This window comes from Aedes albopictus, chromosome 1, assembly GCF_035046485.1.
Source record: "Aedes albopictus strain Foshan chromosome 1, AalbF5, whole genome shotgun sequence".
Taxonomy (NCBI): Eukaryota; Metazoa; Arthropoda; class Insecta; order Diptera; family Culicidae; genus Aedes; species Aedes albopictus.
In genome coordinates, this window is record NC_085136.1 from 69,829,699 (window position 1) to 69,856,940 (window position 27,242).

General features: G+C 46.4%; 4 protein-coding genes across 5 annotated transcripts; 2 read left to right on the top strand and 2 right to left on the bottom strand.

The window, feature by feature from the left end:
* Positions 1-567: 567 nt before the first annotated feature.
* LOC109410352 (zinc finger protein 135) lies at positions 568-5,833 on the bottom strand. The gene is made up of 3 exons (XM_029877520.2): positions 5,324-5,833; positions 1,763-2,008; positions 568-1,674 (listed from the first exon to the last, which is right to left on the bottom strand). Exons 1-3 carry the CDS (start codon positions 5,456-5,458, stop codon positions 583-585), a joined length of 1,473 nt encoding a protein of 490 aa, XP_029733380.1. The 5' UTR covers positions 5,459-5,833; the 3' UTR covers positions 568-582.
* A 3,461-nt stretch (positions 5,834-9,294) lies between these two features.
* On the top strand, positions 9,295-11,025 carry LOC109410326 (transcription factor grauzone-like). Its single transcript, XM_019683876.3, has 2 exons — positions 9,295-9,573; positions 9,641-11,025. Exons 1-2 carry the CDS (start codon positions 9,451-9,453, stop codon positions 10,958-10,960), a joined length of 1,443 nt encoding a protein of 480 aa, XP_019539421.2. The 5' UTR covers positions 9,295-9,450; the 3' UTR covers positions 10,961-11,025.
* A 9,741-nt stretch (positions 11,026-20,766) lies between these two features.
* Positions 20,767-25,084, bottom strand: LOC115269069 (transcription factor grauzone-like). 2 transcript variants are annotated; one of them, XM_062844778.1, is made up of 3 exons: positions 25,053-25,067; positions 24,824-24,993; positions 20,767-22,144 (listed from the first exon to the last, which is right to left on the bottom strand). In XM_062844778.1, the coding sequence occupies exons 2-3, from the start codon at positions 24,947-24,949 to the stop codon at positions 20,840-20,842; spliced, it is 1,431 nt and encodes a 476-aa protein (XP_062700762.1). In that variant the 5' UTR covers positions 24,950-24,993; positions 25,053-25,067; the 3' UTR covers positions 20,767-20,839. The 2 variants fall into 2 exon arrangements, with proteins under 2 accessions (XP_062700762.1, XP_029733247.2); XM_029877387.2 differs by having other exon boundaries at positions 24,824-25,084.
* Positions 25,085-25,198: 114 nt separating this feature from the next.
* LOC109404719 (transcription factor grauzone-like) lies at positions 25,199-27,012 on the top strand. Its single transcript, XM_019677641.3, has 2 exons — positions 25,199-25,471; positions 25,532-27,012. Exons 1-2 carry the CDS (start codon positions 25,349-25,351, stop codon positions 26,942-26,944), a joined length of 1,536 nt encoding a protein of 511 aa, XP_019533186.3. The 5' UTR covers positions 25,199-25,348; the 3' UTR covers positions 26,945-27,012.
* The last annotated feature ends 230 nt before the right edge of the window (positions 27,013-27,242 follow it).

Here is a 27,242-nt window from a genome sequence, read left to right on the forward strand (position 1 = left end):
CCAGCACGGAGGAAGTTAGGCATTAGACACTGTTAGGCATTTAGCGTCATCAGCGCATACCGTACGGTGTCAAAGGGCGCGGTATGCGTGCTGGCGGGTATGAAGCCCATACCACTTGTGGTGTCAGAGGACGAGAAGTGCTTCGCGAGACGCGGCATAAGAGGCGCGAGACGGATTGCCAGAACATCGTCGATGTTAAAATGGCAGAGGGATTGGTCACCCTCCAACAAAGGTAGATGGACACACAGGCCCATACCGAGCGTGTCCAAGTAGATGAGCAGGCCCCATGGCGAGGTGAATTTTCACTTGACACAATTTCTGTCAGGCCATGGGTACTTAGGTGGTATCTGCACAGATTCGGACACGTAGGCTCTCCTACGTGTCCGGAGTGTGCAGACTGCGACGAGACCGCGGAGCATGTGCTCTTTGAATGCCGTAAATGGCGACCTCACGTTACCACAACATGTAATAGCTGCAAACCGGAATTGAAGGTTCACCGTTGGTTTGGGAACTTTCAAATGCCTAAGGATGTCATCGCAGATGATTGATCGAAACCGTTTGCTAAAACACCTGAAATTTCTATTAATCACTGGGTCTCATTGGAAGCTTGAAGGGAGGGCTGGCCTCTACATCTACTATAACAGGAGGGCGGGCCTTACGTCTAGATTGCGATGCGTGGTTCTGCAACCACTCCCGCGGGTGATCCTTCTTCCGGTGCGCGTACATAGCAGAATTGCAAAAGAACTCATTCTCACAGTACTGGCACTTGTACAGCGGTTCTCCCGTGTGGGCACTCGCCACGTGTTCCTTCAACGATAACGCCAACGCAAATGCCTTTCCGCAAAACTCGCAGCGATGTTCTTTCTTCTCCGTACCATGACGTCGTCTCTTGTGCGCCTTCAGGGATAGTAAATTGTCCGACACGTAGTCGCACTGGTCACAATGGTGCTGGCCTTTGTATTGATGCCACTGCACGTGCTTCAGCCACGTAGAATGATTCTTCAGCCACTTGCCACAAATCTTACACTGTTCCTTCAACTCGTCCGGCGTCAGTTCGTGCGTCTTCTGGTGTTCCATAAACACCTTCCGCCTATAGAAGCCCTTAGAACAAATCTGGCAAACGTAATTGTTTGGATCCCTGTGGACGGCTACCGTATGTCGGGTCAAGCCAATCCTATTTCGGAACTGCTTCCCACAGGCATCGCACTTTTTCGGCTCATGGTTGTCCTCCAGATGGCGCTTCAGCTTCTCTTCTTGGGCGAAACTTTCCGGACAGTGTTGACACTTGAAGATCAGTTCGCTCTCGTCCGTGTGTTGGTCTTTTTTGTGGCGCAGGTAACCGGTGAAAAACTTAAACACCCTGGTGCACTGATCGCACTTGAACGGCCCCGGATTCAACGCGTGCCGGTACAGCTTGGCACGTGTCGAGTACTGTCGACCGCAGCACTTGACCGAAGCCTGCCGGTGCGACCGAATTCGGTGCCGGATGGCCGTGCAGAAGCTGTCGAACTGGAGGCCGTCGCAGTCTTCGCACGCGTACTTCGTGTGCCTTTGGATGACGTCGTCCTCTGCCTTTCGGGAGCGTGTTTTCAACGTCCTTCGAAATCGGTGCGCCTTTCGGTCCCCCGACTTTTGATCCTCCGACTTCTGGTCAACGGTTTCTTCGGAGGTTTCCTGGAATAGTTCTACCGATAAGCACAAAGCACTTTGAAAGGAAAAAAAACTAAATTTGTAGCGGGGCTAATAAAGGCTCATTACTTACTTCGGTTTCGATAGCTGCAACCTCCAGTTTTACGCCCTCGGCAGTAACCGCATACTCCTCAGTCTCCTCGATCGGATACTCGTCCTCGATGTCAAGCTCCTGCTCCTGTTTGATAACCACAAGGGGCGGTGGTTCCTGGATTTTCCACCGGTCGTGAAGTTCTCTCACTTCCTGGTAGAAACGATGGAATTGATTCACCTTGTCGCAGCATATCTCGCAGACTAAGACATCTAGTAGATCGTGCTCCTGTAATGAGAGAACTTCTGTTAAGGATTAAAATATTTCAGATCACTTGAAATCACTTCAGATTGAGAGCTGTTGTAATAGACGAGGAAACTCTGTGTTGCGGGAAGAGACACCAAAGTGTCACCAAAATCGGACCAGGTGGCCAAGTAGGTCCATGAAGAACTCATGGCAACTGCGGCAGCAGCAGAAGCCGTGAAGCTGAAAGTGCCGAAGTCTACCCAGACTAAGAACTTCGTATTCGCGGGAAGGTCGAAGGGTACATCAGATGCGATTATCGTTTACGACAAGAAATTGCAGAAGCATGGGAGGCAGGTAGCCGTTAGGGGAGGAACTATCAGGTGGCGCTCGCTAGGCAAGGAGGTTTTTAAACCCGATGTGAAGCTCACGGACCTTGCAGCCCATGTATGCAGCATTCGAGGTACTTGTATCGGCAAGATGATCCTCAATCTCTAGCGGATGCTACTCTAAAGGTCAATAACGTGGCCTTCGTTCATCTACCTGTGGCGGACGCAAATAAGTTCTTCAAGTTGGGGAAGCTGAAGAAGGGCTGTTTGCTGGGCATACAAGAGCCGCCGGAGGCTTGCTTCTGGTGTTCTAAACGAATATCGCCAGCATAGCGAACTCATGCCGAGTACCCGCCGGTAACGGCAATTGGGTCGCGGCTGGGTCCAAAATAGCGGCGATATGGACAACGGATAAACACCCCTTCCAGGAGAGGGTGTTTGCATCTTACGAGGGCTTCGTGGTCGCCAAAGTCATCGATTTCTTCTTCTGCAGATGCTATGCGCCTCTGCGGTGACAAATCGAGCAGAGATGTATGACGGCTGAGGTTCCAAGGTGAAGGCCGGTGGTGATAGCAAGTAACCTCAATGCCTGGTTCGTTGAATAGGAAAGCAAACAAGCGAGATTGTTCGCAATGTACAATATCTGTACCAAAAGTACTTTTGACCGAAATGGACTGGAGTCGATCATCGACGTTACTTTTTGTATTCCTGACCTAACAAGTAGTTCGAATTGGGAAGCAGATGATGCCTACACACTGCGACCACCTCAAAATCGAGAAGACAGAGTACAAATACGATCTCGAGGGGTGATGCCCACAGGGTCGTGTTGGCCCAGACGAGTGTAATGGCTCCTACAAAACAATCTCCAGAGACGTTGGAGGGGATCATCGAGCGGCTTTTTCCGCGTCATGATCCTAGTTTTTAGTCTCCTTCCAGGGACTGTGGGTGGCGATGAGGATAGGGTCACCGATGTGGAACTTGCGGGGATAGCGAAATCCCTTAGCGTAGGTAAGGCCCCAGGTCCGATAGGAGTTCCGAACCTGGCCTTAAAAGTAGCTATTGTAGAGGTCCCCGAGATGTTCAGGTCTGCTATACAGAAATGCCTGGACGAGGAGTTTCCCCAGAAGAAAGGAAGAGTCAGAGCTTGGTTCTATTGCTAAAGACGGAGAAACCATCGGTAGACCCGCCGGCATACAGATCAATATGCTTGATCAACACGGCGGGGAAGGTGCTCGAAAAGATCATCCTCAATAGAATGTTGAGGTACACTAAGGATGAAAATGGTCTCTCGAGCAGCCAGTTCGGCTTCCGGAAGGGGAGGTCGACCGTAGACGCTATCCTGTCGGTTACAAAAACCGCCAGGAAAGCACTTCTTGAGCGTAAGAGAAGGGGGATTCGCTACTGTGCAGTAGTGACTCTGAGTGTACGGAACCCAGTTGGCCAGCTATTGCCGATGCGCTCTTGCATCTGGAGATACCCGGGTACCTGTACGAGAGTCTCGCAAGTTACACGGAGGTAGATCGGAAGTGTATACATAACCTCAGAAGTCCCGCAAGGTTCCATCCTGTGTCCGGTGTTATGGTATGTCATGTACGACGAGGTGTTCAAGTTAATACTCCCAGAGACCATCGTCGGCTTTGCTGACGATATTACGCTGGAGGTCTACGATGAATCGGTCGAAGAAGTAGAATTTACTGCGCCACCTCGTTGGCAGTTGCGGAGGAGTGGATGAGCTACAGAAAACTGGAATTGGCTCACCACAAAACTCGATGATCCACTGTTCCTCCGACGCCTCATAATTATGGCCGGGCTTCAGGCAGTACTTACACACGGATTCCGTCCTGTCCGCGCCAGCCATCAGCAAAGACTCGTTGGGCACCTCTCCTCTCTCTTCTTGGCGTAACGTCCTCACTGGGACAAAGCCTGCTTATCAGCTTAGTGTTCTATGAGCACTTCCACAGTTATTAACTGAGAGCTTCCTCTGCCAATGATCATTTTGCATGTGTATATCGTGTGGCAGGCATGAAGATACTCTATGCCCAAGGAAGTCAAGGAAATTTCCTTTACGAAAAGATCCTGGACCGACCGGGAATCGAACCCGTCACCCTCAGCATGATCATGCTGAATACCCGTGCGTTTACCGCCTCGGCTATATGGGCCCTATTTGCCACGTTTTGGACTTGTTTAGTTTCGCTCGTCGTTGCATCTACTCTCCGAGCAGTGGTGAGTGTATTGAACGACTCCGGAAGGCTTCGAAGCACCATTGCAACTTGCAGATTTTCATCCAAATCTTGGGCTGCCAAAGTCAACCGCTCGAACAGGTCCTCCATCTCAATGATATGTCGTTCTATATCCTCACCATCGCTGTACCGTTTCTCACACATTTGTTTCAGGAGGGGTACCTTTGATGTCAAAGTTGCACAGAGAGAGGACTAAGTTTTATGCAGTACGAGATAATTACAGGTAAAGTGTCTCGAGTATACCAAAGTGGCGAATCCTGGTCGTTTTGACAGGTCTCCTGCTCGATTGGAACTATGGGGATGACAGCAAATCGGCTGTTCCAATTTTGACGTTTCTCCTCTTTCCAGACTCGTTAATTACAGGTTACTATGATCTAAATATTCTTATGAGAGTGCTTTGCTGTCATGTTCTTGTATTGTCTACTTCAAAAAATTGATTGAGGTAGATCCTTGGGTAGATCTACTTTAAACTTGTTTTTGTTCTGGTTTCACAGTCGGAAGCCCACAAGTGCCTGGAAGTCCAGGGTACATTTGAACCGGGCAATTTAAACTAGGACAACTCTAACGATTTGATGAACATTATTGCAAACAATTGGATGAACATTACAAATGTCTTGAAAAACAGTTGCTTATTAATTTAATATTGTCAAATAAAATGATGCCTAGCATGATGCTTCATGAGATTTCAGATTCTTTGATAAAAAGGTAATCTCATTTGAATCTCTTACATGTTTCGATATGTTGTTTTTAAGATTATGTACGAAACGTCTATAGAACATCATAGGACTTACCTGAAACCAAAAATGCATACAAATGATGCGATGGATGTTGGATTTGGAATCTGCTTCGGAATTTGGTGGCCAATGGTGATTTACGGGTTTAGAGTTGCAAAGAAAACACATTTCACTATTGTAATACGAGTTCATGTTTGCTTTTAGTTCCTTGACCAGACTGAGTGGATGTTTCTTAAAAATGGATTGACTGGCTTTAATTATCACCTATTATAACTTGCTTTCCGAAGAAAATGCAAGTGTTGCATTGTACATCGACAAAAGGCAACATATCGACACTGATTTTTCATTTGGGCCTAACTGACATTTTCGAGTTCTCTTCATCGATCCTCTCTTTATGATATCACAGAATGTGTATTAAGTTTTCCAAAGATATTTTGGTTGAAATGCGAAGACGACGACTACATCTTGCTCTAGAAACAAAAAGAATAATGATTTTGTTTGTTTTGATCAAGTTATTAGCGCAAGAGAGAGTCGACGAAGAGAAATCGATCAAGTCAGTTAGGCCCTTAAGGCTCAAATGAGAATCGCATATTATCCAAAACTGAAAAAGCACTTTTCTCCAGAATGATGAAAAAGCGAACAAAACCAGCGTGTCCGATTGTCATAATTGACTAAATAAACAATCGGACATTCTTATTTTCTCCGATTTGTGGATCATTCTGTGAAAAAGTGCTTTTTTATTTCTGGAACATTTGCAATTCTCAATTGAGCCTTAAGAAAAATCATTGTCGATATTATCGCATTTGCAACCTTGTTTGCAATGTTTGTCGCTGTGGTGCGTGATGCAACATCTTTTTCGTGGGTCGAATTTGTATGTTTGTATCAAAACAACTTCTCTTTGGAACAAATAACTTGATACACGCCGAAAAGTCTTCACATCTCTATTACCTGAAAACATATAATATGGTTTCCGTCCATCATACATTTTTTCATGTAAGAATGACATGATTCGAAGGTAAGGGAACTTACAACTGAGTGATTTGTGGTTCCCTGAAATTCATCTAAAACTTGCATGACTAGAACAGTTGATTTGTTCAAGATTATGCAGTCTGGCGGAAGGATATGCTAGCTGGAAATCAAAGCAAACTGGCGAGTGATGAAACCGTTTTGCTCTTGTTGAAAAGAAGCAGTCTGAAGGAAGGACAGATTTGCTGGAAATTAAAGCAAACTGGCGAGTGATGAAACCGTTTTGCTCTTGTTGAAAGGAAGCAGTCTGAAGGAAGGACAGACTTGCTGGAAATTGAAGCAAACTGGCGAGTGAAAGGACAGTTCTTCTCTTGTTCAAAAGATGCAGTCTGGCGGAAGGACATATCTGTTGAAAATCAAAGCAAACTGGCAAGTGGAAGGAGAGTTTTGCTCTTGCTGAACGAAAGCAATCTGGCGGAAGAACAGACTGTAGCTGGAAATCAAAGTAAACTGGCTAGTGATGAAACAGTTTTACTCTTGTTGAAAGAAAGCAGTCTGAAGGAAGGACAGACTTGCTGGAAATCAAAGCAAACTGGCGAGTGAAAGGACAGTTTTTCTCTTGTACAAAAGATGCAGTCTGGCGGAAGGACATACCTGCTGGAAATCAAAGCAAACTGGCGAGTAGAAAGGACAGTTTTGCTCTTGTTGAAAGGAAGCAGTCTGGCGGAAGAACAGACTATGTAGCTGGAAATCAAAGCAAACTGGCGAGTGAAAGAACAGTTTTGCTCTTGTTCAAAAGATGCAGTCTGGCAGAAGGACAGACTTGTTGGAAATCCAAGTAAACTGGCGAGTAGAAAGGACAGTTGTGCTCTTGAAGTGGTAGAGTAGAGGTGAGAGGAAATGTAGGAATAGAGACAGAGAAGAGAATGATTGAAGCGAAAAATATGCACCTACTGATTGGCCGACTCAGTGGAAAGCGAGCTAGAATGAACGACATAAGTGAACAAAAAAAAGGCTACGTATCGTGGATTCAGTTCAGTTGATAGACGATAGTGGATACGAATGGACGCACTAAAACGTTGAGCACATAGTGGGTGAGGTGCGATGCAAAGAGATAAGAGATCGGATAAGCGTCGAAGCACACTCTGTGGAAACTATATGCAGAACGCATGAACCGTACATAGTAGATGAGTTGTGATGAGTGCGGAGATGCGATGGAGCTGCTTCGACGCATGTGAACGCAAGAGAACGCAAGAGAACGCTTGTCGGGTATGGATTTTATGATTGCGCTCGTTGTGTAAGCAATGCGGATTTAATGTGTTGGGAATGCTAGTAGGTAATATAAAATGCGTTAATATGTTGTTTTTAAACATAACTCAATGCTTTTTCACATGACTTGCATTTTGATGGACCAGACGTAATAAAAAATTATCATACTGTCTATCGATCGCCATGTAAAATAACATATTTCATTTCATATAAAATGGTATTCCATCAAATCGTTTAAGTTTTTTTACAGCATAATTTTGTTATTATATGTGTATTGTAATATCCTGTCATTCTTTCCAAAGGGGAATAAAACACGGGTCATTAACTTGATGTGTCAGAGTGAACTTCTGACTCGTCTCCCGAACCAGCCGGTATTTATTTTGATCGAAGTACAATAGGATCTTATACAATATATACAGTTCTATTGAAAATACATCTGTATTCGATTTGGGTATCTTCTCTTTACTAAGCTGTTTTCAGAACACGACATGTATAAGAAAACATTTCATTTTCTCTGTTCGGGATTGATCAAGTGATCAATGTTTGATATGGTCGTTTCCTCAGTGCATGTTATTCATGTGCAAGTTAGAAAGTTTGAGGTTTTATGGTATTAATTGCAAAAAGGATTCTGATTGAAAGGTTCTGCTTTTTTCTTTGTCAGGCAAAATTAGATCCCTTAACGAAAAGAGTGTGACATCGATTTCGATTGATACTCTTTTACCTAATATATGATAAATATTGTGTAGTTATTAGAGACATCTTTTCTCGTAGATATCGCCGAAAATTTTGTAATAAAAAAATCTATACCCTTGCCGAATTTTTGTTTCTTTTTGCCGAGGTCAGCACAATCAAGTAATGTTTTAATGCCGAAAATCAGTATAACAGTCATATTGATTTAAATTGAAATCAACACTTAGATAGCCCAGTCTGAAAAGTAAAAATATGTGTATACATAAAGACATCGGTCACGCGGATATAATTACATTTTATACATTCTTTTCTCAAATAATTAATTCAATAATCTCAATCTTGTACACTGGTCTGTTTTTGCTATTGCAACAGGATCAGAACTGACTAAGTTATAGCAAAAAAACGGCCCGCGCAAAACAAAAAGCGGGTGCATTTTATCTTTCCGCTCTTATAGATGAAACGATCATTTCACTACCCACATCCAAAGAAGCGCTTCAACATACAAGCGACTTCATCGATCAAATCACGCGAGTAGTTGATGCGCACGAAATAGGCGAAAAAGGATGTGAAAACAACATGCGCACCCTCATTGAAAACCTCATGCACTATGGCCTATCAAACATCTCATAACTTATCGCATCCGATCGCATCTCACCTTACCCACTATGGTCACAGCCAAAGGTAGCAGCAGCAGTGGAATTTGAAGTCTGCAGTACACAGCAGTCCACTACAGAGAGGTTTTAAAGAGTTTCCTCTCTGCGGTCGGTGTTGTGGCTGTAAGAAAAGCCGCTGCGGTTAATAGGGTATCGCGCCACTTGGGCGGTGGCTTCTATATTCGTCTGTTTTCCACAATAACTCAGTCAATTTTGAACCAATTGACTTGAAATGTTGTACACGGGTAGATACTATACCTATCTCACCACATTCCAAAAGTTGTGTCAATTGGTTCAAATTTGACTGAGTTATAGTGGAAAACAGACGAATATAGAAGCCACCGCCCAAGTAGCGCGATTCCCTACGACAGATATAATACTTGTTCGGATACCACTTGGTTGTCAGATTGTTACTTGGGGGTGATGTTTATGTTTTACTACAAAAATTTGTCTTCATGACAGGGAGCTGCACGTGATCGATGCAACATAACAACTTCTTGACTTGACACACAACAGAACGTCTGATGGAAATAACTGTATCTGAACGTATCAATAAAATAGATCGGTAGCAGACATTTTGATAAATAGCTGAAATAGTTAGTGGTCATGGATATTACAACATGTTTTATGTGTGGACAAAAAACGGCGAATTTCCACTTGATGCTAGACACAAAAAGCAAACCGGAACTCGGCATCAGCTATATTATCTGCCAACATTTTTGGTTCGAGGTAAGAGGGCACATGTTTTATATCGATTCTGGGTCAACATATGAACTCTGAACAAATTCGATTTTAGGAAGATGTCCTGCAGGCTGCCACTATATGCGAGCCCTGCTGGCAGAAAGTGGACCAATTCCATCGGTACTATCAAGAGGTGAAGCTACACCATGAGCAATTCTTACTGGGATCGAACTCGGTATTCATCAAACAGGAGGAAGTCGAATTTGAGGCGAACGAAGATTTCCTAGAGAATTCTACAGATATTCAAGAAGGGGAAGAAAACCAGTCGGATAACGACGAGAGTAAAGGTGATAATGAAGAGGAAAGTAACCAGCTGTCGTCGGAAGCCGGTCCAGTTGGCAAGAGTTTATCCAAAAGGAAGATCGCTCAACAACGAAGATTAGCCTTGGCCCTAGAGAGACAAAAGGAAGATGAGTTCATCAAGCAGCACAAATCCTACTACTGTGACGAATGTCCTGAAAAATTTGAAACATTTTCTTCGATCCGTCGTCATATGGTCGTGTCTCATAATAAGACATACATCAGGTGCTGCAATGCGCAGTACAGAGCGCGTTCTAGACTGTTCCAACACGTTCAGGCCGTGCTCAATCCCGAAGCATTCAAATGCGAAATTTGTGAAAAAACGTACACCCTGCACTCAGGATATCTCCGTCACAAGATGGATGCCCATCCGGAAAAAGATCAGCTGGTGTTCAGCTGCGATCGATGTCCGAAAACTTACTCCAGAGAAACTCTACTCAAGCGTCACATAGCTCTGCACGAGACGCTGGAGAACGAAAGGGCGAAATGCAACGTGTGTGGCAGATGCTTCCAGACGAAGAAGGCTCTGAAGGACCATATAGATGTAATTCACGAAAAGACTACCAACTACATCTGTGAGATTTGCTCGAAACCATTTGCCAATCGACGCCTTTTTCTAGAGCACCGGTTGTGTCACGACGTTACCGAAGACCAGATGAAAAGGCAGTGCCCCATTTGCAAGCGGTGGCAGAAGAACCCCAAAAGCTGGAAGAGACATTTGAGCCGGCACAAAGCGGAAGGATCGCACAAATGTAACCAGTGCGATCACGTTTCGGTCAACTCGTTTGCGCTCAAAGTGCACATTGAACGGCGCCATCTGAAGAACCTGAAGTATGTCTGCGACCATTGCGGAAAGGAGTATTCGCGCGCGCTCACCCTGAAGGAGCACATCGCCAATGCCCACACGGGACAACCGTTGTATCAGTGTGAGCACTGCGATAGGAGCTTCTTCTCCAATGCTACCATGTATACACACAGGAAGAAAACCCATCCGCAAGAGTATCAGGAATACATCAAGGCCAGGTACGGCAACAAGGAGGCCGAAGAAGGAATCGATGAGCAGCAGATGTCCTAGAAGAGCAAATTTTCGCAAAAGCTAAATGTGTATGTTTTTAATAAATAATTATTGGAAATGGGTGATTTTGTTTCTTGTTTTTTCGTTTCAAAGCACCAAGCATGAGAAAAGAAACAGAAAAAAAACGCAGTAGGCTTTACCGTATGCAGACGTGTTTTGTGTTGCTTGTCACATTTATTTCGCGTGCGCTAATTTTTGTTTTGCGATTGCGCTGACGGTTTGGCCGGCTACGCCATCCGGATAGTTATTCTGCGTGTAAAAAAGTGTTTGACTTGTTATAAAACTTAGTTCCGCGTTAATCGAATCGTGAAACGGCTAGTAGTGCTACATCATGCGGAGTCTTCAGTAAACCGCCATTCAGTTCAGTCGAACTTCCCAACACCTCCGAATACCCAATACAGCATCCGCTCGAATACCCAATACAGGACTGCTCTTTAACTGGACTGATGTTTAACTGGGCGCTCGATAACTGGGGCAAAGTCTAGTTAAAAAGCAGTTATCTGTCAAAAATAAGCGAAATATAACCTCACATTTTACAAATCGGTAAACAAAACAAAATATAACAATAGCCTCCGGCTCCGGAATCTCAGTCCAGTTATCTAGCGGCGCTCGCTTACTGGACTGTCGACAAAGCCCAGTTATCGAGCGAAAGCTGTACGTTGTTGGCCCGAAGCAAACGAAACGTGGAAGTTTCTAGAAACGCAATGGATGGATGCAAGGTATCGATTGTGATGCTGAATAATTCCAACCTATTCCAACTACTCGGTGTGAAAATTCAAGGCGGAAATGCTGCTGACTCGAGAGGACATATGGAAGGAAGTACATCGAGGATGAAGCCCAGGAGACCCTGAGACAGACGTCTGGAAGGGAGGTGACCGCAAAGCAAGAGCGACGATTGTGCTACTGGTAGAGGACCAGCAACACCCCCTGATTCGTGATACGAAGACGGCCAAGGAAGCATGGGAAAAAATCCAGAAGCACCACCAGAAGACGTCCCTCTGCTCGAAGGTTGCGGTCCTGAAGCAAATCTGCAACAAAACGTACAAGGACGGGGACGACATGCAGAACCATTTGTTTGAGCTGGAAGAGCTGTTTGGTAAGCTGTCGTGCGCTGGACTGGACCTTGGTGAACCGCTGATGGTTGCACTGGTGCTGAGGAGCCTGCCCGATTGCTTAGATACGTTGACGACGGCCTTCGAGAGCCGTTCCAGTGGTCGGAAGGTCGATCGCCGAAAGCAAAAACTGCACGCAATGAAGACGCGGTAACGTTCGTCCTTATGGCGGGAGGACAAGCGGATTCAGGTGAGTGGATTGTGGACTCGGGGGCATCCCGGCACATGTGCGGCGAGCGAGGATTTTTCGAGGATCTCAACGAAAGCCCCGTAAAATCTGTCAGCCTGGCAGATGGAAAAATTGCGAAGGTGCACTCAGGCAAATAAACCTAAGATTATCATAAGGTCTAACTTATGAAATGGCCTTTAAACAATTCATAACGGCTAGAACGATTTTCATAAGGTCGGTCTATGACGCAGAATCGACTCACAGTTTGGCTTTTATACATATTTAGCAACACGATATTCTCGAGCGTCGATAGCCGCGTGGGTTGGGCACGAGCTCAGTGATCTCGACGTTCATGGATCGATTCCAGTCTGCATCATTTTGTGATTTTTCTGCTCTTTTCATAAGTTTATCTTATGTAATTAGGTCATAATAAGCATGTTCAATTTTCATAAGGTATTTATTGATAATCGTAGTAATCTATGAATTTGTATAGTAATAAAAGATCATTCTGTTCTATCACCTTCTACAAGCTAGACGTGTATTCATTAGGTTATGGGCCAGCGTCAAGCTCCATAGCAACGGAATCAATAAGTGAAAATTTTTTCAAACGAAGATAATTCAAGAAGTAAGAAAATGCATCGATCGGATCAAGTCGGAGACGGAAGCAATTCGGCGAACCAGCCCGGAGGAAACGGTTCCAGCGGCGGATCAAGAGGTTTCGGATTGAGTGGCAGTATTTCCATGCCGATGGTGGAACGACTCAAGGGCCGGGAGAATTATTCGTCGTGGGCCTTTGCTACGAAGATGATGCTCATCAGGGAAGGTACCTGGGACACCGTGGAACGTGGGGATCAAGATCCGGCCGATGCGTCCTCGCTCAGGGCATTGGCTACCATCTGCCTAAGCATCGAACCCGTAAACTACAGTTTGGTGCAGGCAGCAAAAACGGCCAAGGAAGCGTGGAACAACCTGAAGGCGGCTTTTCAAGACGATGGCATGACGAGACGAATTGGGCTGCTGCGGAAGCTTACCAGTATTCGCCTGGCGGAATGCTCGTCGGTGGAGCAGTACGTTAACGAGCTGATGTCGACTAGCCACAAGTTATCGGAGGTCGGTTTCAAAGTCGACGACACATGGCTGGCTAGCCTCCTGCTGATGGGACTCCCGGAAACGTACGAGCCGATGATTATGGGCCTTGAGGCGTCAGGTGCTCGGATGACGGCGGATGCGATAAAGGCCAAAATTCTTCAGGACGTAAAGGTATGCAACAACCCAAGGTCGAGCGGAAGCGATGGTGCGTTCATCAGCCAGCAGCGGAAGAAGGCAGCCGAGAAGTCAAGCGTGAAGTGCTTCAAGTGTCAGCGGATGGGCCACTATGCAGCTGAGTGTCCTACAAAGGAATCGAAAAAGAGGCATGAGAGAAAGGGGAACCATCAAGCAGCTTTCAGCGTGTTCCAGAGAAACGGTGAGTCAAATCCGGACTGGATCTTCGATTCCGGCGCAACCTCTCATATGTGCCATGGCGGTGTGGTGCTCGATGGCGTGGAAGAAGTTTCGCAGCGAATCAACGTGGCAAACAATGCGGTGTCATCTGTCGTTGCCACTGGAAACGCCAAGCTGAAGGCGGCCGTTGGAAGTGAAGTGTGCGATTTATCCGTTTCCAACGTGCTTCAAGTTCCGGATCTGGCGATCAACCTGCTTTCGGTGAGTAAGATCTGCAAGAGTGGGTACAGAGTAGTATTCACTGCTGATACGTGTGAAGTGAGGTCTGCGTCCAACGAACTGGTGGCAACTGGAAGAGAGAGTATGGGACTTTACAAGTTGGTCTTGTCCGGCGAGCAAAGATCCTGTGCAGCAAAAGCGAATGAAGACATGATGTTATGGCATCGAAGAATGGGTCACTTGAACTGCCATAGTTTGAAGCGGCTACGATCCATAGCAGAAGGCATCGATTTTGTGGACTCCGCCATTCCAACGTGTGTAACGTGTCTTCAAGGAAAGCATAGTCGTCAACCATTCAGAAAGCGGGGAAACAGATCAAGCGATGTCCTTGAATTGGTCCACAGCGATTTGTGTGGCCCAATGGAGAATGTGTCCATCGGTGGGAGCAAGTATTTTTTGACGTTCATCGATGATGCCAGTCGGAAGACTTTCGTGTACTTTCTCAAATCTAAACAACAAGTTCTGGACTGCTTCAAGAGCTTCAAGGCGTTTGCTGAAACACAGACGGGAAGACGGATCAAGCGATTACGTTCGGATAACGGCCTTGAGTATGTCAATCAAGAAATGGAGAAGTTTCTGCAAGAATCGGGAATCCATCATGAGAAGACGGTTCCGTACAACCCGGAACAAAACGGCCTTGCGGAGAGGATGAACCGTACGGTGGTGGAAAAAGCTCGTTGTCTGCTGTTTGATGGTGGCCTGGAAAAGCGTTTTTGGGCAGAGGCCGTAGCCACGGCCGTGTTCCTGATCAACAGATCTCCGACTAAAGGCCTGGATGTAACCCCCGAGGAACGATTCACTGGGAGGAAACCGAACCTGTCGGAGTTACGAGTGTTCGGTTCGAAGGTGATGTGCTACATTCCGAAAGTGCAACGCAAGAAGTGGGACCCAAAATCTGAAGCAGGAGTTTTCGTTGGATACAGCGAACAGACGAAAGGATACCGTGTCTTCAACCCTCGGAACGGTAAGGTGACAGTATGTCGTGATGTGGTGTTTTTGAGTGAGACGGAGGTTCCCCTGGAAGCCACCCAGGCTGGGCCCGACCATGAGCGAGTGACGATGCAGCTACATGAACCGGACGATTTTGGACCACGGCATGAACGAACCGACGACGCGGATGAAGCAATCCAGGCAGGACAACCTGCCAACACCGATGAAGAAACTGAAGCGGAGACAGATTACGACAGTGCAAACGACACGATTGTGACGATGACGCCTACACCGCCTGCGCTCCCTCCGCAACCAGAAGATACACGATCGAGCGTGGTCAGGCGCAGCGCGAGGGAGCGCCGAATCCCAGGCAAGTACCAAAATTTTGATTTGTCGTGTAGTACTTTTCCTGAAAACCTTTTCCCACCCCGTTTATGTGAACCCGAATCGTATCGAGAGGCTATGCAGCGTGATGATCGAACGTCCTGGTGTGATGCCATGCGTGAGGAGCTCGAAGCGTTGAAGCTGAACGACACGTGGGAGCTGACCGACCTACCAGCTGGACGACGAGCCCTGAAGTGTAAATGGGTTTACAGAATCAAGACCAACGTGGACGGAACGGTGGACCGCTACAAGGCGCGGTTAGTGATCAAAGGGTTTTCACAGCAGAAAGGAGTGGATTATGACCAGACGTACTCTCCGGTAGTGAGATATGCCACAATCCGCTATCTTCTGGCAGTTGCTGCTCAACTGGATCTGGACGTCTTCCAAATGGATGCTGTAACAGCTTTCCTGCAAGGAGAGTTGGATGAAGATGTCATCTATATGGAGCAGCCCGAAGGTCATGTGGATACAAGGTTTGTCGCCTGCGGAAGGCGCTGTATGGACTGAAACAATCCAGTCGCGTATGGAACAGGAAGTTAGATGCAGAACTGAAGGACATCGGCCTCAAGCGTTCCAGTTTTGATCCCTGTGTCTACTACCACATGGACGGCGAGCAGATTATCATCATTGCTGTGTATGTCGACGATTTCCTGCTGTTTTCAAATACTCAAGAATGGGTCAGCTACGTGAAGGATCGTTTAATGAAAAAGTTCCGGATGAAAGACCTAGGAAGAGCCGAGCAAGTATTAGGAATGCGAATCACACAGGAGAAGAATTCGATTATGTTGGATCAGCAGCGGTATATTGAAGATCTGCTGCAACGATTTCGGATGACTAACTGTAATGCGAGTCCGAGTCCCTGCGATCCAGCACAGAAGCTATCAAAAGCTATGGGTCCGCAAACTGCCGAAGAGGAAGACAAGATGAAGGATGTACCGTTTCGTCAATTAGTTGGTGGACTTCAATTCCTGGCGCAGTGCACGAGGCCCGATATTGCTTATGCAGTCAACTCCGTGAGCACTTTCAGTGGCAATCCAGGAGAACCCCACTGGACGGCAGCAAAGCGTATTTTGCGCTATCTCAAGGGAACGCTCAACACGAAGCTGGTGTATCAAAAGAAACCAGACAGTCTTTTCGAGGGCTACAGCGATGCAGATTGGGGCAATGATGCGGATACCAGACGATCGGTAACAGGATATGTGTTCCAATGTGCAGGCGGATCGATATCATGGAGTTGCAAGAAACAACCGACTGTGGCGCTGTCTACCATGGAAGCCGAGTACATGGCGTTGTCTGCAGCAACACAAGAAGCTGTATGGTGGCGTGGTCTACGAAGAGAACTATTCGGTTTCCAAGATGCAATTCCAATATCTTGCGATAACCGCAGCGCGTTGTGCCTGGCCGATAAGGAAATTGGCTATTCACCTCGCACAAAGCACATAGACATACGGCACCATTTTGTAAGAGAAAAGCTGAACGATGGCACTATTCAACTCCAGCATGTCGGATCGGATTCCCAGAAGGCAGATGTACTCACAAAGCCGGTCCCGATTGTGAAATTCGTTGGAGCTGCAAAAGAATTAGGATTAGTTCAAATTCCTGATTAAGGCGGGGAATATTGGTAATCGTAGTAATCTATGAATTTGTATAGTAATAAAAGATCATTCTGTTCTATCACCTTCTACAAGCTAGACGTGTATTCATTAGTATTCTTATGACACCCATACTTTACAGTTATGGCTAAATTTCATAAGGTATTTTGATGAAATTCGGTAGTTTACTTCGCTGAGTGTGGATGGCGTCGGCTCAGGGCGGTTGTTGTGTTACCATTACATCAGAAAAACAACCACCGTTATCCTAGGGCCTAAGCAACGTGCTCTACGTACCAAGCTTGGAAATTAACCTCCTCTCTGTATGTACCCAAGCTCGTTGAGAGAGGCGCCGCAGTTCGATGAGGTAGGGTGCCGGATTCTCGTCGGTGGCCAACTAGCCGCAGCCGCGGTCAAAACTGGTGGACTCTACAAGGTGAAAACAACGAAAGAATTAACGATGGTTGCGAAGGACCGCCACAACGTGGACTGCCAACACGTGTAGCATCGGCGATTTGGGCATCGCGATACCAATGCGCTCGAAGAGATGGTTTACAAGAAACTGATGAATGGACTGAAGCTGTACGATTGCGGAGTGCGAGAGGGATGCGACTGCTGCCAGAAAGCGAAAATGAGACGGAAACCGTTTCCGAAATCTGTGGAGAGGAAAACCAATGCTGTGCTCGACCTCGTGCACACCGACGTTTGCGGCGGAAAGTCATCAGGAGCGATCAAGGCGACGAGTATAACGGAAGTGCGCTGAGAAAGTTCTACAGGCAAGAAGGGATTCGAGCTCAATTCACCGCAAGCTACTCTCGCCAGAATGACGAGAGGAAGAACCGGTATCTAGTCGAGATGAGCTGGTGGATGCTGTTCGATGCCAAACTTCCATAGTGCTACTGGGCTGAGGCGGTAAGTACTGCCGTTTATTTGCAGAACATTTTGCCTTCGAAGTCGGTTCCAACAACTCCGTTCGAGCACTGGCATAGGAGGCACAATTTCCCAAATGGAGGAGAACCTGCCTCTGGAGCCGACCTACTGATACTGGCATGGAAGGAGGCCGGATGTGAAGCAGCTGAAGGTCTTCGGTAGTGCGGCGCACGTCCACGTCCCCAAGCAGAAGAGGAAGAAGTTAAGCCCGACGTCGACGAAGCTAACGTTCGTTGGGTACTCGCCGGACCACAAAGCATACCGCTTCTTGGACCGATCAAATCGACAAGTGGTCATCAGTCGTGACGCAAATTTCGTTGAGAGGAGCGCCTTGAACAAGTCGACAGCGTCAGTGGGCATCAGGAGGAAGCGGAAAATGTCATTGATTTCGAGCTTGGATCGAGGTCAGACGAAGTCGAGGCAACGCCGGCGGTCAATCAAGAACCGTTGGACGATTTGGAAAGCGATAATGATCACGTGGACGACGAAAATGGCGGTTACGACACTGCAGACGATTCGATGCTGGATGAAGGCGCTGCGTTTCCCCGGAGATCGATCCGTCAAACCAAGGGTATGCCTCCAGAGCGATACCGCGAAACGATTGGCATGGTTTCGCATTCGGATGATGCTGAACTACGTAACGAAGCTACGAAGAAGCAATGGCCAGTCCGGAAAGTGTATTCTGGAAAACAGCGATGAACGAGGAATTCCGTTCTCTGATGGAAAGCGGTACGTGGGAGATCATCACGTTGCCAGCAGGCCGCAAGAAGGTTGGTTACAAGTGTTCAAGCGCAAGGAGGATCAAACCGGCAACGTCGTGCGGTACAAAGCCAGATTAGGGCTTTTCCCAAAAATTCGGATGCGACTATGACGAGGTCGCCCCGGTGGCCAGGTAGGTCACCTTACGTTCGTTGCTAACAGTGGCGGCTGAGAGGAATCTACTCGTCAAGCATGTGGACATCAAGACTGCCTACTTTTATGGTAAGTCGAATGAAGAGGTCTTCATGAAACAGCCTCCTAAGTATGAGACCGGCAACCCCGCCGGTGTGTGTCGCCTCACGCGGAGTCGGTATGGGCTCAAACAAGCGGCACGGGTCTGGAACAAAACGATCGACGATGTGTTCAAGCAAGCTGGATTCGTGCAGTCATCAGCCGTTGTGTGTCTCTACGTCCGGACGAGCAATGGAGAACAATCGTTCGTTCTGATCTATGTGGACGATATTTTGGTGGCCTGCAACTGCGAGGACGAGTTTGAAGAGATAGTTGCCCATCTGCGGAAACGCTTCAAATTGACCGTGATGGGTGACATCAAGCACTTCGTCGGGATCCAGGTCATCAAAGAGCCTGATAGGTACCACATCAATCAGCAAGCGTACATCACGAAACTTGCAGCGAGATTTGGCTAATCGGATGCGAAAGGCTCGAAGATTCCGATGGACCCTGGTTACCAGCAAAAGGAGGAGGATTAAGCTGTACTATCGAACAATCACGAGATTCAGGCGAAAAGTATCTTTTGAGCAGTTCTGGAGTATAAAAATCTATATATATATATATATGGCCATGTTAGAGACGTCCAGTGATGATTTCAGGTTTTTTTTTACGCAGGGGATACGTACCGCGTAAAAATAAAATTCAGTTCAAAATTCAAAAAACCGCGTAAAAAAATCTCACCATTTCTCGACGAATCATGCAAAAATAAGACGATGAATTAATTTTTTGTATGGAGTTTTCATTTACGCGGCCGCGTAAATGAAAACCGCGTAAAAAAAAGACCTGACTGTACTATAGAGGACAACCCACAAACCTATGACAAGGTCATGCGACGACCTGATCGGGACCAGTGGATCCAAGCGATGAAGGAAGAAATCACTTAGTTGGGCCAGAATCAAACATAGACGTTGACCGCGACCTTCTCGAAGGAATGGCCTTACGATTCGTAACAAGTGGGTATTCACGATCAAGGAAGTATACAGCAGCGATACAATGCAAAACAAGGTGGTCAAAGACTGCTCGCAGTAACCCGACGTTGACTACGAAGAGGTGTATTCTCCGGTGGTATGATACGCAACGATTCATTATCTCATAGCATTGGTTGACGGTGAAGTTTGACCTCGATGTGGCCCAGATGGAGCAGAATGGTAACTGCCTTCTTGCAGAGCGAACTTGTCGGAGAGGAATTGTACATGGATCAATCGGAAGGATTCGATCAGGCAACTGGGAATGTGTGCAGGTTTCTGTAGAGCGCTGTACGTCATCGAACAGTCAAGCCGCGTATGGAACGAGAAACTGGACGCCGTGTTACGAGGATTTGGGCTTCAAAGTGTGGAAGTAGGCGATGGTGACGCGTAGCGGCAAGCAACCCTAGCAACCTTAGCAACCCTATTTTGTTATCTGTTATCAATAAAGAGAAAATTTGTTCATTACTATTCTGAGAGCCAAACCGATTAGTTCATTTTATTAACGCTCTACGGCCAGCCTCCCAATACCGGATCGCCAGAGATCGAACAGAAGGACGACTTTCATTGGATCATGAAGCCTACATTGAAAAGATAGTTCAGCGCTTTGGGATGGCGAACACTAGATCGGTAGCATCAAGCATTAAGCTCGAGAAATCAATAGATCCCAAAACCGCTGCAGAAGCTATGGAGATGCGGAGAGTACCTTCCAAAGCAGCAGCCGGCTGTTTCGTGGTGTAAACTTAGACCGAAACCAGTGGAGGCGATTTCTTCATTTAGCGTAGATTCACCACTACGAGTTGTAGCCCATCAAGTATCAAGTAAGTACATATCTGGATCCAGTGGATCACTGACACCGAGGAAGATTACAAGTGGTATTCGAAATACGCGAATCTTTTAAAGGATAAGCAAAACAGGATGGAGTTAAAAGGTACAAAACTAATTTCACTCATTTGAAGAGGGTATTCTGCTTGCTCAATTGACGTTTCGGATCAAAGAACCACTATTTGTCAACTTAGAAAATGTTACAGCTTTATTGTAATAATTTTAAGCAGTAAAACCAGAGCCGGAAGAAAAACAATTCAATACTAACCCAAATATTCCTCCACCCCTTCTCCGGCTTCCTTATTGCCATACTTAGCCTTCGTACATTCCTGCCACTCCTTCGGATGCGCTTTCTTCCTGTGCGCGTACATACTGGCATTGGAGAAGAAGCTCCGGTCGCAAAACGAGCACTGATACAACGGTTGTCCCGTGTGGGCATTGGCGATGTGCTCCTTCAATGTGACCGCCCCCGAGTACTCCTTCCCGCACAGATCGCAGGCTAGCTTTTGCCTCCTATGTCGCCGTTCCACGTGCTGCTTCAGCGCGTTCGCATTCACGGAAACGTGATCGCATTGGTCGCACTTGTACGATCCAGCCCTCTCGTGTCGATCCATGTGTTTCTTCCAGTTACGGTGATTCTTTTGCCACTTTTTACAAATGGGACACTGCCGTTTCAGCTGCCCCTCGGTAAAATCGTGAGTTTGACGATGCTCCAGGAAAACCTGGTGCTTCAAAAACGGTTTCGAGCAAATCTCACAGATGTAGTTGGCTTTCTTCTCGTGAATGGCATCCTTGTGATCTCTCAGAGATATCTTCGATCGGAAGCACTTGCCACATACGTCGCATTTGGCTTCCTCATTCTCCAGCATGGTGTGTCTCGCTATGTGACGCTTTAGCAAGCTTCGCGAAGTAAAGCTTTTCGGGCAACGATCACATTTGAATATGAGTTGATCTTCTGTTGGGTGAACTTGCAGTTTGTGACGAATGTATCTCTCATGGAACGGGTACGATTTGCCGCAAATTTCACACTTGAAAGCATCGGGATTGATCACGGCCTGAACGTGCTGCAACAGGAAGCATCGACTACTGAACCGGATATTGCAGCACTTGATGGATGACTGGCCGTGCGCGGTGCTCACATGGCGAAGGATCGAAGAGAAAATTTTGAATTTTTCCGGACATTCGTCACAATTGTAGGATCTATGCTGGTTGATGAAAGCATCCTCCTGACGCCTCTGTTCAGTAAGTGACGGTTTTTTAGCTTTTTTGGGAGTGGTTGAGTTCTCATCAACGTGATCATCTTCGATCGCTGATTGGGTAGCAGCTTCTTCAACCTCGACTTTACTATCCTTTCCGGAAAGGGTCCCATCATCCAGCTGTAAATCTATCCCACCACCAAACAGCTCGATTTCTTCAGCCTCGAACTCAGTCTCCTCCTGTTTGATGAAAATCGCATTCGATTCCAGTAATTGCTCATGGTACTGCTTCACCTCTTGATAGTAGCGGTGGAATTGGTCCACTTTGTCCCAGCATGGATCACAGATGGTGGCTGATTGGAGGACATCTTCCTAAAATAAGTTTTTTGAGATTACAAATTTGTCTATAAATTTTTGAATTTTACTGAAAACGATAACCAGTTTGTTACAGCTTCACACTAACCTCTGAAAATTCTCTACGTCAAAATCGTCATAGTAACGATTATTCTGGCTAATCACACAAGGTTGGACTACTCATTACCTTCTCTTTCTCCAACTTTCTTTGCAGCAGCTTCCTGGGTCCTTCCTACGCGTCTTAGGCTACCGATATCGGTGGATCAGCCTTCGGAGCCAACGACGATGCCGAAAATCACTCGGATTGGGGAACCTTGCCTCATGCTTGCACGGGTCAGCTGATGACAACGACCGCCAGCAAAGAGTTGTGTACTTAGGACCCCAGAAGAGGAGAAGATGGATTCTATGCAAGAACCAGACATTGACCCTAGCGAAGCTGTCGGCGGACCGCGTACATCGATCACAAGTAAGTAGTTATTTAAGATCAAGTGAGGAGCGAATGATGAACCTGACCGATATAAAGCCCCCTTAGCGGCTAGATATTTCAGCCACAGAAGCGATAGAAGATCTATATGGTTCAGCCCGAAGGATATTCCAGGACGGGACCTTACTTTCGTAAGCGGAATTTCTCTCTAGGAAACCTTGTGATCCCGGTGTTTGCAACTTTCAGTAAAAATGAAATGGCAAACTCGCGTATCAAGCCTCGAGCCTGTGTGTTTGTCAATAACGCAATCGCTCGTTGCTACTCTCTCGTCTCTGAATTAACCACCAGAGATGTATGTGGGGTACTTGGGACCCCACATGGACGACCCTTACTGCGTTAATGTAGGGTTCTGGCGTGGTAGACCTTTTTTTCCCGTGCGACTCGTCCGCAAGTTTAATCATGATAGTGGCGGTGCTAAGCCCTTCGCAAGGAGTGGGTTGGCGAGGTCTCTGTTAAGGAGAAGTGAAGATGTAGGTGCGGGAAGCTGCGTACGCAGCTCCAGCGTGGGAGCTTCGGTCCACCCCAGGCAAGCCAGCCGGTGAAGATACTGGATGGAGCGTGGTTGTTGAGGGCCATCAACCAAAAAAGAGAAAAACTGCCCGCAATCGAGGTGGCTGAGAAGCAGCTTGGCAAGATCATCGACTTTGCGTCCACGAAGTCCAACATTAGTAAGGACCTGAAAACGGCTTTGTTGCGACTTCGTGAGTCGATGGACGATGGACGGAACACGCGATACTCGCGAAGACTGCGGTAGCGGCGGAACCTGTGGAAGAAAAGGATACGAAGTCTACCCAGACGGAGGCCTTCGCTTTCGCAGGTAGTACAAAAGGTGCGGTGGATGCGACTGCTCGTGATAAGCAATCGCAGAAGCGGGTGAGGCAGTCGTCAGGTGAGGAGCTGTCTGGCGGTGCCCGCAAGGCCAGGAAGATACTAATTCCGAAGGTCGACAGCAATGCCGGCAAGGCGGACCCCAGCCAGATGTACCGGAAAGCTGGGTAGGGTGGGCCTGAAAAGGCTGACCCGTCCAGGAAGGATGGGAACAAGGGGAGAACCCCCCTTGGACGAAGGTAGAGCGGAAGAAGAAGAAGAGGAAGCCGCAGGTAGAAGCGCAAGGGCGCCGCCTACAAGAGTTTGGCGGAAGAGGTCCTTGACGAAGAAGTAGAGGTGAGCGCTCTCACACAAGAGCTGAACCTGAAGGTCAAAGACCTAGACGAGGTTACTGAAATGGAAGAGCTCGTCACAGCACTGCGGCATCAGTGCGAGGTGCAGGTGGCCGCCGCAGCCTCAAAAGTAGCTAAACGTTAGAGTTGCCAGTCGATGTGGAGATCGTCGGCTTTGCCGACGACATTACGCTCGCAGTCTACGGTGAGACGATCGAAGAAGTGGAGTTGACTACCAACCACTCGATCAGGATTGTGGAGGAGTGGATGAGGTACAGGAAACTGAGCAGTAGGCGGTGATACACACTAATATTCAGATGTTCCAGCTCAGTAATTTTTTCACTGAGTTCAGTATTTTTTCCATCTTTTTACTGAGTTTTCAACAGCAGATTTATTTCGGTACACTCGGTAATCGTATTTACCGTTCACCAGTAACGATATTTACCGTGCTTCAGTAACTTTTGACAGTTTGTGAGCTGAGCTCGGTAACTCATTTACAGAATATCCGCAAAATAAATAACCGAGCGTACCGAGTTAAATCTGCTGTTGAGAACTCAGTAAAAAGATGGGGAAAATACCGAGCTAATCTTAGTGTGTAAGTGTAGGCGATTCCACTATCACATCGAAGCGCTCCGTCAAACACTTGGGCGTAATGATCGACGATTTGGTTTAGAAGGAAAAAATATACCAAATTTATCGGCAGCTGTGAGTTTCTTTAGCAACAGTTTCGAAGCTGCCCTACTGATGAGCACTGATCGTACCTGAAACGTGTTCTGAGGTACATCAAAGGGTCACTAGACATTGGACTGCAGTATCTTGCTGATTCGGAGGCTCTGTTCGGGTGTTTACGAATTTCTCGGTAATACTCACGACACAAAATAACCAACACTTGACTAAAACTACCTAGGCAAATCGGACGTGGAGAATTTACAGAGTTAGGCATAGTAGCGTTTGAAGTATAGAAGATATCCAAAAAAATAGCAAATATTTCAAGCTTGTAAATAAAAAAAAACTAACATATTTTAAACATATGAGTGGAAAACTCGGTCTTACCTGAAACCAAAAGTGCTGACAGATAATGTGGCCGATGCCAAGGTCCGACGATCCATCTCTACAATCCGATGTTAGGTGTAATGTCGCTGAATTCTGACCACACATAAAACATGTTTTACTGTCCATGGCTACGACGCGAGATAGGATAGCAATTTGTAATCAAATTTGTCCTGTAAATCAATCTAAACTTTATTTTTATTTCAATGAGGGAAACTGTTTTGATACAAACATACGAATTCAACCACGAAAAAGATGTTGTATCGTGCATCACAACTCCATCGTGTTGCAACGAAACTTACGGCAGAAGGAGGCGAAGGGGGTAAAGCGGGTAAAGAGAATGACAGGTATACGTGTACACGAGGATGTATCTGACCATGTTTGTAAACATTGATGCAACATTATCGCGTCTTTGCAGTGCGAGAAAGCGTCTTTGGAGTTTCTAGTGTTGATATTTTGAGCGGTGATAATAAAGTAACTAAAGTTAAATTAAAGAAATATATCTAGCTGGGACGTAAGAAGGATGCCATGGAGAGTTCGCCGTGTTTTATGTGTGGTCAACAATCTGAGAAATTCCACTTCATATCGGAGACTAAACGTGAATCAGAGCTTAGCATCAGTTACATTATCTGCAAACATTTTTGGTTCCAGGTTAGTGAATTCGGCATCGATTTGAAATCCTTGTATGTATATTGGAACATCTGATTTTAGGAAGATGCGCTGCAAATGGCCATCATCTGTGAGCCCTGCTGGCAGAAGGTGGACCAATTCCATTGCTACTATGAAGACGTGCGGCAACACCACGAGCAACTGGTGTTGGAACCGAGCTCGATATTCATCAAACAGGAGGAAATTGAGATCGTAGAGGAAGGGATCGCTAACGGAAATTGCGAAGGGGAAGGGAAGGACTCATTAGATGGGGGAAATCACGTCGAGGTAACGGAGGAATGTAACAAACTGTCTCTAACGATCGATCAGGTGTTTGAAAAACTGACTCCAACTCCCAAAAAGATTGGTCGTAAACGAGAACTGTCCTCAACCAAAAAGAAAAGCATTAAGAAAAAATCTTCAGAAGGTCAGGTTGTCAAGAAACTACCTAGGAATAAGCTTGATGCAAAACAAAGGGAATTAATAGAGCAAAAGAGACTAGAAGAGGATAGTTTTATCAAACAGCATTTAACATACGGTTGTGAAGAGTGTTCGCTTAAATTCGAAAATTTCATCTCGATACGTCGCCATATGATTGATGTCCATGATAAGCCGTACATAACGTGCTGTGGCGTGCGATACACCGCTCGAGGCGTACTGTTTCAACACGTCCAGGCCGTTCTCAATCCCGAAGCTTTCAGATGCGAGCTTTGTGACAAAACGTTCAAGTTAAATATAAGTTACATTACGCACAAGCAGCGATACCATCGAAACAATGAACCATTGAAGTGTGATCAGTGCCCGAAACTGTTTTCGACGGAAAATAAACTCAACCGTCACATTGTGAACCATCAAAAGGAGAAAGCTCGAAAGGAAGAGAAGCACATATGCGAAATTTGCAGTAGATGTTTCAATAGAAAAGCCTCGCTGAAGAATCACATGGTTTATATGCACGAGAAAAACACCGTCTATGTGTGTGAAATTTGCTCGAAAACATTTACCCGAAAGCCGCCGTTTCTTGAGCATCTACAGACTCACGAGTTCACCGCAGAAGAGCTTAAGAAGCAGTGCCACGTTTGCAAGAAGTGGCAGAAGAACCTACGATTGTGGAAGGCACATATGACTCGACACAACGCTGCCGGAGCGAGCAAATGTGACCAATGCGATCACGTTTCGGTTAATTCGTTGGCGCTCAAGGAGCACGTTGAACGGCGGCATCAAAAGAAACAGAGATGTGTGTGCGACCTGTGCGGAAAGGTGTATGGTCACCCAGTTACATTGAAGGAACACGTGGCCAATGCCCACACCAAAGAACCGCTGTATAAGTGTAAGTTCTGCGAGAGAATGTTCTTCTCGAATGCCAGCATGTATGCCCATAGGAAGAAGGCTCACCCGAAGGAGTGGCAGGAATACCACAGGATCAGATATGGCATCAACATGCCAGCAGAGGATGAAAAGGACGAAAGCTCGATATAGAATCGTTGTTCCATTTTAGTTAGTTCGAAATAATGAAAAAGGTAATAAAAATATTCAATTTATATTTGAACATGCATTTTTTACTATTTACTCGGGTTATTGAGAAGCAAAAGCAATACTACATAGTAAACCGATGTTTTACCGTTTTACGGTCCGCTATCCTGAATTTAAAAATGGCGTCGGATATCGATTTTCGACTTCTATTCATCAAACCCGATCGATAGATACCCATGTTGCATGGTATCATACCTCGAACTACCATTCTGTGGCTGCCATCTTGGATAATGCTTTGCCATCT